Source organism: Durio zibethinus, chromosome 26, assembly GCF_047325235.1.
Source record: "Durio zibethinus cultivar Kanyao isolate XHJ-2024 chromosome 26, ASM4732523v1, whole genome shotgun sequence".
Lineage (NCBI taxonomy): Eukaryota > Viridiplantae > Streptophyta > Magnoliopsida > Malvales > Malvaceae > Durio > Durio zibethinus.
The window spans coordinates 16,998,106-17,010,519 of NC_143187.1; the positions used below are offsets into that span (position 1 = coordinate 16,998,106).

Below are 12,414 nucleotides of genomic sequence, written 5' to 3' on the forward strand. Positions count from 1 at the left end.
GTTATAGCGAATGAATCGGCAACATTTCACTATATGCTTCCTCTCCAGTAATATGCTGAGGGTTGACCACCTTAGATTAAAAAAAAAAGCCCCAGATATTTGACAACAAAATTATATGAAGAGTTAAAAGCAATCTAGATGAGGAAACTAGATTTCTTTCAAACCATATTATCCAAGAATTGAGAAGTACTAAAAAGGAATTATTGTAAAATCATCAAAGTCTTAGTGCCAGGCACGGAAATATTTCAAAGATAAACCAAATGTTAAAGGTTTCTGAAATTCCTCAAAATGTGAAAACCTTGTATATTTTCTCAGCAAAAGATTAAAGTATTTGTAAGGGCCAGAAAACTATAGTATTTTACACATCAGAATACAGAAATAAGTTAATGTTAATCAATAATTAATCTGATAGATGATTGCCACATCTATGCTTGCACAATTGATGCTAATTGTAAAACCAGTGTGCTACAATTCAAAATACACTATGGAATATTCGCATGAGCAAAAGATTCAAACCTTCGGCCAACTGGTGACCTATGCATAAGGTTGTCAGTTGGAGGTTCGGTAGCCAATGCAAGTGCTCCAAGAGTGTCCATGATCAGGTTAACCCATAGTAACTGTACCAAGAGAATTCAAACATTCAACTTATGGTCATTGTAAAGAGACATTTTTAACGTACATAGTTGCTTAGGTTGACCAAATTACAGTAACTTCTATTACTAGTTGTTCTCCTTTCTTTACCTCAACGAAAACAACATGAAGTTTTAACTCTATTCTAACAGAAACTCACTAATTTTAAAGTTTAATCTCCACATAAGACAGATAGAGATTGAAAAAATTATGAATGAACAGCTAGTTAATTCATGGCCTACCCCTTGTCAGAACTTGAATAAATTAATGTTATTCAGGTTTTTAAACTGTAAGCAAAAGAGTTAAAAAAAAAAAATTTTTTCAATAATCATTTAAACCCTTTACATTTTATTGCAATCCATCAATCCTTGAATTTTAAATTTCAATTCAATTGACCCTTAAACATCTATTTTCACCTAATCAAACCCTTTAAAATATATTTTCACCCCGATTAAGCCCTCGACTAGATGGAAATGGGTGTGGACAATTAACCAATTTTCATTTAATAAGGACTCAATTGATGAAAATAGATGTTCGAGGGCTTAATTGATTGCAATAAAATGATAGGGGCTTTAATGATTATTGAATTTTTGTTTGAGAGCTTTTTTGACCTTATAGCCTAAACTGTAATACCCATTTTTAAAACATGAAAAGCCCATCTACACTCTTAGGCTCCATTTGGTAACCATGAAAATGACTTTCAGAAAAAAAAGACATTTTCCAGAAAAAATTTTCCTGAAAATAAAAAATTTTCTGACATCTGGATTTTCTACCAAAAACATTTTGTAATATTTGGTATAAAATGAAAAATCTTTTTCCATCATATTTTGGCCTTTTTTCTAACTCCATGAAAGCAGAAAAAGAGTTCCAAGAACTTCAAACTCCAAGAATTTGTGGTTTAATTAAATATTTGTTCTCTCAAACTATGCAGGCTAGTAGCATAAAGAAAAAAAATCAAACAAATGAACTTAAGCACTGTCAGACCTCCAAAACAAACCATCACCAATGGATAAAACCCCAATTATTTAATAACCTATGGTTTCATGAAGAAAAATAAGGAAATCTGTGCATCAGTGATGGGTTCCAGGGAATTGATATTCTCCGTTCTTAGATCAAGAGGCAACATCCAAGTAACAAGATGGTGACGCAGATTGAAGTAAAAGAAGGTGGAGGATGATTGAAGATAGTAGAGGGAGATCTAAGGTTGGAATGATTTTTGGGTTTGTGAAAAATCAAAGAGGGAAGAATAATAAAAGAGATGAAGAGTCAGAAGAGATCTATGGATTTCATGGTGGCTGGTGATGGGCAGCTTGTGCATTTTGCTGAGGGAGATGGGAGCAAAGCGGAGTCCAAGTCTACGGAAATTGTCTTATGTCCTAAAATAAGGAAGATAAATCCATGTGTCTTAATTGTTTTTTTTGACCCAAAACTATTTATAGTTGACCAAGCTATTTTCTCCCTTCCAAACATGGGAAAACGAGGAAATATCTTCTGGAAGTCATTTCATGGTTACCAACCGGAGCCTTCAAGAAAAAGAAAAGCTCATTACATTTATTAAAAGGAAAAACCACTTCTATCCCCTTCCAACACCTTCATTAAATTAAAATAATTTATTTCATAAAAAATTGCTTACAATCACTAATAATCAAAAGTATAGGCAACCCAATAACTATTTTACCACATAGTACAACACAAAATAGCTACCAATTAAGTCTAAGCCTATCCCCCGCTTACAACAAAAATACGCTAAAGAGAATATCCTGTTCCCATTCCCATAATGGGTAATGAAACGTAAAATGTTTCTGGTAATTACGGAACCAACCCATCTACAAAACATACATCATCAAGGATGCACACAACAAAAGAAATCCATAGATTATTCATACCCTCGATGATGATGCTATGGTACTAATATGAAAAGCATAACTTTCAACACTCCATAGAACAGTTAACCAGAAAACCAAATTTCATAGGCAGAGTCAGGGTAAATTTGGGTATTTCAACCATTTTTTTTTTTTTTGGGGGGGGGGGGGGGGGGGGAGAGATTAGGGAACATTTATTAAGGTCTAACCATTTGACTATAATCAAATTAAATTAGAAGGGATGTAAGGACATAGTGGGGGGCAGAGAGAGCCATACCTGCACTGAATTTAAAGGAACATCACCAGAGGATATTGCTGCAACGACATTAATTACAAGAGCTGCAACATTAACTGTAAGCTGGAATTGTATAAACTTCTGTATATTGGCATAGACAGAACGACCCCAGCGAACAACCTACACGAAGGATACAATACTGAGCTGCAATTGCTGGAAATTTGATATGAGCCTTTCCTCAAATTCTGTACAGGATACAGGAAAAGAGGAAACAATAATATCTATGTGTAAGCATGAAAGCGCACACTGACCTTCACAACTGAAGCAAAATCATCATCCAATATAATGATATCTGAGCTTTCCTTTGCAACTTCAGTCCCTTGAATACCCATAGATAGACCTATATCTGCCTAAAATACAGAAAAAGTAAAAATGCAATCAACATTGAATAAAAAAAGCAAAAAAATGGGGAGATAAGCAAAATAAGGTATAGAAGAAATGGTGTAGTCACCATGCAGTACTATAAGCAGAGTAAGGGTTCATTAAATTTAGGAACAAAGTTTTGAATGGAAGGAAATTGCTGCATGATAGTTTACATAGCTGGTAGTATGCAATAGAACTATTTTCCACGTTCGATGACATATCACTAACGGTCACACAATTTTTACATTATTACATCAGTGAAGGTACAATATTGTAGTAGAAAGGGCATATAATTTGGCATTTGTAAATGGGTATGAAAGTGGATATGAAAGTATACTGAGGGTACACGAGATACTAAGGTGTCGTTTGATAAACTGAACAAATTCAATGCTGAAGTTTTGAAAAATTTAAGTAACTGAATTTATGATATAAAAGTTGTTTGGTATGCTATAGAAAGTTAAATGGTTAGTAGATGTTTTATTTATCTATTATAAAATGGAATATGGTTTTATAATTATTTTTAATTCATAAAAGTTTCAAAAGAAAGAATAAATATTTAAAAGGAAAGAATTTAAGCTTAATGTATTTAAAAAAAATCCTTAAATAAAAATTGACGTCATACATTAAGTAGCTAAAAGCTACTGAGCATTTTCAACATTTTTTTGATTGAAAATCTTCCATTAAGTGGTTTCTGAAAATAATTTATCAAACATATTGAAAAACAAATAAAATCATTAAAATTTTCAATGGTTTATCAAACACACCCTAAGTCAATGCTTAGCACATATAAGACGCATCGTAAAGCATCATCATTACAAGAAAAAAAAAAAAAAAAAAAACTAACGAAGTTAACCTACAAACAAACCTCATGAAGTGCAGGAGCATCATTGGTACCATCTCCAGTTACAGCCACAACATCCCCTCCCTTACGTAAGGCTTGAACAAACAAAAGCTTGTCACTTGGAGAAGATCTCCCCATTACCTACACAACACTCTCAATTTGAGAGAAGTTATCAGGAACTAAAGGCAATATAATATAATCAAGAAATTGTAGCCAACAGATACCGTTATTTTCTTGGCCACTTGTTCTCTTTCTTTCTCAGGTAAGGCACGGAACACCCTCCCTTCAATGATGGTAGGCTCAGCAGCATCTTGAGCAGAACTAAGTATCCCACACTCCAAAGCTATTGCTTTTGCTGTTTGGATATTGTCTCCAGTGACCATGCGTACCTAAAGATTAAAAAATTTAGGTTTCCAATTTGTGATTTTCATGTAATTTAATTGTTATATATCGACATTTCTGTGTAGTTTTGCATAAAGCATTATCATTCATAAAAAATATCAAGTATTTGTTTCAAGTTACAGTAATTAAAAATAAAAAGTAAATAAATAAAACCAAAGGAATGGAGAACTTGACAATTCAACATATGAAATCTATAAAAGTAGCATTGCTAGGCACCAAGGGTATAATAATATCGTTTGAAGCTAATCTTACAAAGCCATCAAAATTACCTTAACACCAGCATCCATACATATTCTCACAGCATCTTTGACACCTGAGCGACAAGGATCCTGCAGGTGAGAATTCTATTAGCTAAAAAAGGCAGCAGTTGCACTTGAGAAGAAATCTAGTTCACGATGAAGCAGGACTATTCATGATTAATTCAAATAATTGAACAAAACTGGCAAAACCCCAAGGGGACCCTTTTGGCTCATTTGCACATAAATATGAAGAAGAATGCATCCAAACTCTTTCTACACAGGGAAAAGACAACTCTAGAATTTTGGCACGAAAAGTAACATCACATTTGAACGATGTATCCAAACTAATAATTATGAAGAAATGGAAGAGAATAATGGAGCTGTATAAAAAAATTTTAACAAGTGTTCAAGGAAATCCACCATTTTAATAGATGATTATTATCTAATAACAGGAGCATTCCATTGTTGGCATATTTCTCAATCAAACTTGAGGGCCTATGTGAAAGGGAATTTAAGCTTTCTTTTTGTATCAGCATAAAACCATTGATCGGTCAGTAAATTCTTTGCAATGACCGAAGCAGAAACAATGAATTTTTTAAGTACTGACATTTAGTGACCAGAACATATTCAATAATTAGAAAATAGAAGATGCAATCTCTGTGGCGACAAAGCACTCATAATAAGTTGAGCATTAACGGTACTCCTAAATTCCAACATGCACAAAAAGAATGGCGTTATAATGTTATAAAGTGGAGAAAAAAAGGGAGAAATGCTATGGCATAAAGATTAAATAGATCATTGCCAAAACTTCAATGAGTAATTTTGTCTCTAGCAACAGATTTACTTGCTTGTATGTGCATGCATGTAACATTTTTTTAGTGATATATCTCATAAAAATGTAGCACTTAGAAGGGAAAGTGGAGTTGCTTCCATTGTTGATGCAAAGCTTCATGTTGCCATTCAGAGCTGCTTGGCATAAATTCATGTGTAGATATCAAACATAGAGGCAAAGGTAAAAAGATAGACAAGCTACAAATATATTGATAATCAGTTGTGTAGAATGCCATTTGGTAAAAGAAGTGGGGAACTTATACTAAAAAATGTGTACCTTTATACCAACGATAGCAAGCAAAACAAGGTTATCTTCAGGTAAGACCCAACCACTAAAGGTCTCTTCATCAGTAGGAACTTTTTCCTTTTCACATAATCTGTATGCAAGGGCAACACAGCGTAGGCTATTTGCAGCCATTTCGTCAATAGCAGCCTTAAAAAATTCCTGTAAAAAGGAGGTTAAACATAAAACTAAAAGCATATGCTGATATCGAATCATTGCTCATTTATTTATGGTTAGAAGGAACTGATGCCTTGCATAAATTTTCTCAAACACCAATTAACAAAATGCAATGCTGCAAAGAAACATGTCAGTTACCATGAAACTGGTATAAATAATAGGCAGCATGACAAACAAACTTACAGCAGAAAAATTTATCTTAAGTGGTAATAATGAAACAGATAAAAAGAATTTAGGAATCATGAACAACTTTAAAAATTGTTGTGTGCAAATACATAATACTAATATAATTATGTAATAAAAAAATGATCACATAGGTTAATTTAATGTATTCTGGAAGGAACCAGTGGCAACAAAGTCCAATTTACAATCAAGCAATAGTAAATTGTAGACTTATTATGGACAAAGCAATTTATTTCTGAGCAAGAGACAACCTTTGTTTCCTAATGTATTTAACACGAGGTTTTATTTCTAATGAACAACCATTCTTTCATAATGTATTTACACATGGTTTCCCTACGTCAATAATAAGTCTGCATAACATCAGATACCTATTAATACAGCAAGCAGTCAGCCTAAAAATGGTAAAAATGTTTAAAAGCTAAAGATAATTCTGGAGGACAATTGTGTGTGTGTGTGTGTGTGTGTATCAGAAATGAGAAGGAAGTTCCCTTAACATATCTTTTCCTAGGATATCTTCCAAGAGTGTGCATGCATGTGTTTGTGTGTGAGAATATACATAATCAATAACCTTATCTTCATTCATGGATTGCAAGCAACCATTTGAATCAAGATATCCAGAACATGAGGCTAAAACTATCTCAGCTGCTCCCTTCCAGTGTATATGAACTTCAGAATCAGACTGCAAAATAGAAAAAATTCATTAATCAACATTGTCTAAATTATTAATATCAATAGTCCTGACAGTTCAAAATATCACGCAAAAAAGTTTTAATTTTTTAATGTTCTGCATCACCTAACTAAATCCTACCAAAAAGCATTTGAACCACACTTCAGCCATATTCCCATCAAGTAAAAAAGCTTGATCAAGTTAGCATCAAAGTACATAGGCAAGTTAAATACTTAGAACAGCTAGGAATCAGTGTTTTCCTACACCAAAACTCCACAAATCCCATAAGAGATCCATATCTCATACAAAGGCTGAATAAGAAAAAAAATACTAGCAAATCCACTGCATTTCACTGTGGAAGGCAAAATTTTTCCATTTTTAAAAGTATAAATCAATAAAAAAATTTTAGTCAGTATCTTCTTTTAAAATTACAAAACTTTGATAAGAACAATATTTAAAAAAGCAAAGAAAAAAATAAATAAGGGCAAAGAGAGAAATCAGAAACAGGCCAGAATAATAAAATTTTTCACATTTGTTTTCTTCTTTTTCCTTAATCTCTTTTCCTACCTTTATCTTTCTTTTCTCTCACCAAAAATTACAAGGCCAAAACTCTTATCATCCACCCAAACATTTTTTTTCACCCAACAGAACCACCTTTGTTTCCCAAAACCCATTAACCTATTTTCCATTTTTCTTTTCTCTTTTGCCTTTTCATTTTTTTTCTTCTTTAACCCTCCTTTCCCACTGAGTGGGCCATATCTGGCTCCTGCCTTCTTCAGCACAGGAGGGGCAAGCTGATTCAGCTCTGGCATGGTTAGCCATGGGGGTGCCAGATTAGTATTATCCCTTAAGACTTCTCTCTCATCCACAGACTAGACCTCCTTCCCCCAGCTCCCCCCTCTATGCCACCTCACAAGCTTCTGCTACCCCTTTCACTCTTCTCTCTTCTCTTTCTCTCCTAGGTTTTTTTCTCTAATTACTATTTTTTTAAGGACTTACTTTTCACTTAGTATTATAAGTCCCAAAATACAAAATAATAAACCAGCCTATGTTTGGCCGATTTATTTCTCAATCCACCAGCCTAATAAAACAAAAGACAAGCCTGCATGACCCAGTCAAGAAGTTCTGGACAACAAATGTTTCTAGCATTCATGTCCCTATCCCAGTCCAATAATACACTCACAATATCAATTATAAATTGGAATGAAAATGTTGTCACCTAACATTTTGATTGAATGTTCATTCAATGCATTAATAGTGATATGATTTCATATAAACAGACAACATTCATTACGATAAGCATTCAAATTCACCACCATCTAAAATGAAATGTAAACTGAAATTAAAAAATCAGCCACTCTACATGATTTGATGAATGTTTCAGGGTACCAATTAAATTTGAAAATGAGGCTAACAATGATTTGAATTCATACAGCAAGACACCACCAATTGCAATTGGCTATTAGAATTCACCACCATCTGACCTAAAGTTCAAAGAGGCCAAAATTTTCTTTGATATGTTTGAAACCAGAAACTGGTGTGGGCAGGAAAATGTGCTTATTTATAATTCATGCTTAAGAAACCTGTCTGTCAAAAGTTTGAACAATTTCATCTTCCTTAAAAAAAGGAAAAAAAGAGAATTGAGGAAATAACCAAGATGCTTCTGTCAAGCTCAAATACACATCCAATGTCTGTAAAATAATCATGCACAATCATGTCAATATTCCCAGGAGAGAAAAACAAAGAATGTAATTATTTTAGTTACTTATGATAATTGCATTTAAAGCTTTCCAATATCGTAGTATCAACAAAGTCAGAAAGCATCAAGAAGTGAGACTGAAGCCACTACCTGTCGTAATGCAACACCACCTCGCTTTTTCTCTGAGTTGAAAGGGAAAACATGAAGAATAGTGGACTCTGATCTGATAATATCAAATTTCATCCCCAGCTGCAATAAAGTTTTCAATGATTAGTATGTACAAACAAAAGTACATGTAAAGTAGATGTGGAACAAGTTATGCAGGTACCTTTATTGCCCAAGAAAGGATAGCTTTTTCTGTGGGAGATCCAGAAATCTCAACATCACCACCATCCTGGAAAAGCAAATGTAATTCAGTAAGATTTCCTGTGACTTATAAGCAATAACAAAGGTAATCAACAGAAAATTAATAAGTCAAAAATGCAAAACAGTTTAAGCTTAGACAAAAACTAATATTTTCTTATGCATGAATAATTATTTATATCTTGACCTTAGCATAAAGAATTAGATGAATAAATAACAGAAATAATCTTACCTTAGGCACAAAAACATTCCCAGTGCTATTCTGTGCAACTCCTTCACTCAACAGAGACACAACTGATAGGTGCAACTGGGAAGAATCAGCAGGTGGATCCATCTTCTTTTTCCCAACAAAAGCTTCAACAACAGTCATCTGAGATACTAGTAATCAGACTGATATCTAAAAGCTTTCAAACAAATGGATTAAAAAATAGAAACTGCTAAACAAATTTCAATAAGCCAAACTTCTTGGAAAAACCATGTGAAACATTTTGACCGAACAAGAGCAAGTAAGGATAGAAATATGGCATTATTAAAAAAAAAAAAAAAAAAAAAAGGAGGCACAAGCAGAAGAATTTGTCAATGGTTTAGCCAAAATCTTAAGACAGGGCACAAATTTGAGATGAGAAAGAGATGAAGATACTGCAATCAAGTGTGTGTGTGGTTGTGTGTGCGCGCGCACGTGCATATCATCACTAATGTAGAAAAGTTTCACATGCAGGGCCTGTTTTCACTGAAGAAAAGTATTATTAGACTGCATGGGATGCATTTTAGTAAGTTTAGAGACATGGATTAGACTTTGATTGAGAATTGGTAGTCAAGAAGTCCCTAGGAGTATAATTTTGAGAATTTTTGATCAATCATTCGTGAATAGAAAAAAACAGGCTGTTAAGCATAATGCATGAATGTGATAATCAGAAAACTAAATAGCTGAAATGAAAGGGACAATAACAAAATAGCATAAGATCAACTATGCTTATTGTGGAAATCTAATCTTCATGATTACTTGATTAGTTGACTTTATCTATTTTAGTTAAATCTCTCATTTTTAGAATAAGAAGTAATTTGGGTAATTACACCAAATCCATTAGATATTTTTCTAGTATGTGTAGAGAGTAAATTACTTCTTTGATTGGCGGCTTTAATGCATGAAAATCTTGGGTTTTAAGACTGAGAATATTCAATCTTTAGCCTATATATTTTCATGCAATTCTAGCATTGTAATAAGAAAAATATAGAAGAATAAAATAATTTTATTCTAGAGATTTCTTCATGGTATTAGAGCACAATATGAAACTTTGAAAGTTTTCACTTGGAGTCCAACATGGCCAATCAAAAGGAGAGCCCGCTGTCAGAGTTTACCTCTAACCTCCGAGCTACCATTTCTCAATCACTGCAGAACATTATCACTTCTATTTGAACAGGTTCTTTAGCACAATAAGGTAATTTTCTAAGTGGCTTGAGTATAAAACTAGAGAAATCAAATTCATGGATTGTAGATTCAGATACTTCAGGCCATATGAATGGGAAAGCATCTATATTTAGTAAATACAACCCATGTCATGAAAATTTCACAATTCGAATTGCTAATGGGTCACTTTCAAAAGTAACCAGTACAGGTTCTGTTATTATTTCCAATGAGATAGCACTTGATTCTGTTCTGTTTGTCCCAAATCTAAGTTGCAATCTATTATCTATAAGCAAACTTACAAGAGACCTTAAGTGTGTTACTAAATTTCTTTCAAATATGTGTGAATTTCAGGATTTGAATTCGGGAAAGATGATTGGCAATACTAAGATGTGTGCAGGACTCTATGTCCTAAGAGCTAATGATTCTGAAAGACAATATCAAAAGACCTCTTGTGTGGCTTCATCCTCCAGTAATAACAAAAATAGTGCGATCATGTTGTGACACTATCGGTTAGGTCATCCAAATTTTTTGTACCTCAAAAGGTTGTTTCCCTCATTATTCAATCAAAATCCTAACAACTTTCAATGTGAAGACTACCAACTATCCAAACATACTCGTACCACATATCCTAATCACCCTTATAAATCATCCCATCCTTTTTCAATGATACATAGTGACATTTGAGGTCTCCCCAGTGTAAATAACATTACTGGCTCCAGATGGTTTGTCACATTTATTGATGATCACACTGGGGTTACTTGGGTATTAAATATGAAGGAAAAATCAGAAGTGGGCCAATTATTCCAAAACTTCAACAATATGATCCAAACTCAATTCAAAACCAAAATCCAAGTGTTGAGAACCGATAATGGGAGAGAATACTTCAATTCAATTCTTGGATCATATCTAATGAAGCATGGTATAATTCATCAAAGCTCATGTGTCAACACTACTTAACAGAATGGTGTTGTTGAAAGAAAGAATCGACATTTGTTGGAAGTTGCCAGATCCCTCATGATGGCTGCCCATGTACTAAAGCATTTTTGGGGTGAAACTGTTCTTACTGCTACATATCTTATAAACAGAATGCCTTCTCAAGTCCTGAAATTTCAAAGCCCTTACCAATCCTATCTTAGTTCCTATCCTCACCTTTGAATCATCTTTTCTATTCTCATTAAAGTGTTTGATGCACTGCATTTGTTCTTACCAGCCAACCAACCCAAAGCAAATTAGATCCCAAATCCATCAAATGCATATTTCTCGAGTACTCCCTGAATCAAAAAGGATACAAGTGTTACAAGGGGTCTAATCGATCGAGTTCGAGCCAATACAGTATTAAGCTCAAGCTCAAACTCGATTCCAAATTCGAGGCTCAAAACTTGGCTCGAACTCAATCGAGTTTTATTTTTTTAGCTCGAACTTGACTCGAGACAAAAATTGAGCTACTTGAGCTCGTTCGATTAGGCTCAATTAACATGTAAAAATAAGCTCGATTCTTATATTCAACAAAAGTTCAATTATTTGTGCTTAAGCTCGAACTCAAGTTCGAGATATTTTATAATTAAAATATAAAAGTTTGATTAGGCTCGCGAGGTACTCAAGCCGAGTATAAGAATGCTCGAATTTGGCTTAATCAATAAGTCGAGCTATTCAAACTCGAGCTCAACTCGATAATAACCAAGCCGAATTTAAGTTTTATTCGAGTGGAATCCGAGTAGCTTGCGAGTACTAATGTATCATTTACACCTCTAAGTGTTACTCACCAGTAACAAAGAAATTTTACCATTCCATGAATGTTACCTTTTTTGAAAATCAACCTTGCTTTCCCAAGACTACCATTCAGGGGGAGAAATTAATCACAAGGGAATATCAGCTTTAGGAAGATCCTATTACTGAACCACCAAACACTTCTTAACTCCCTTTCATGTCCAAAACATCAAACCAAATTCTCCAACTCCCTTTCAAGTCCAAAACAACTAGATCCTCCAAGCCCGAAGTCCACACAAGAGAAAACAAACAAAGAATTGATTGACTATTCAAGAAGACAAAAAACTCAGAAGGATATAGGAGAATGTGCACCTCCAAAGTAAAACCAAGAATCTAAACCGATTCCAGAGATACTTGAAACCAACACAAGTAACACTCTTACTGAATTTGATTCAATTGAATCT

At 33.8% G+C, this 12,414-nt stretch overlaps 1 protein-coding gene across 1 annotated transcript in view; it reads right to left on the reverse strand.

The window, feature by feature from the left end:
• The window catches only part of LOC111275328 (calcium-transporting ATPase 9, plasma membrane-type-like), a 33,305-nt gene that overhangs the window by 2,693 nt on the left and 18,198 nt on the right, over window positions 1–12,414 (reverse strand). The window contains exons 19-29 of the mRNA XM_022860615.2: window positions 9,068–9,205; window positions 8,801–8,866; window positions 8,623–8,721; window positions 6,675–6,785; window positions 5,741–5,908; window positions 4,663–4,722; window positions 4,216–4,380; window positions 4,016–4,132; window positions 3,039–3,137; window positions 2,770–2,907; window positions 517–617 (exon numbers count right to left, since the gene is read on the reverse strand). Coding sequence (XP_022716350.2) covers window positions 517–617; window positions 2,770–2,907; window positions 3,039–3,137; window positions 4,016–4,132; window positions 4,216–4,380; window positions 4,663–4,722; window positions 5,741–5,908; window positions 6,675–6,785; window positions 8,623–8,721; window positions 8,801–8,866; window positions 9,068–9,205 — 1,262 coding nt within the window. The remainder of the gene's footprint in view (window positions 1–516; window positions 618–2,769; window positions 2,908–3,038; window positions 3,138–4,015; window positions 4,133–4,215; window positions 4,381–4,662; window positions 4,723–5,740; window positions 5,909–6,674; window positions 6,786–8,622; window positions 8,722–8,800; window positions 8,867–9,067; window positions 9,206–12,414) is intronic.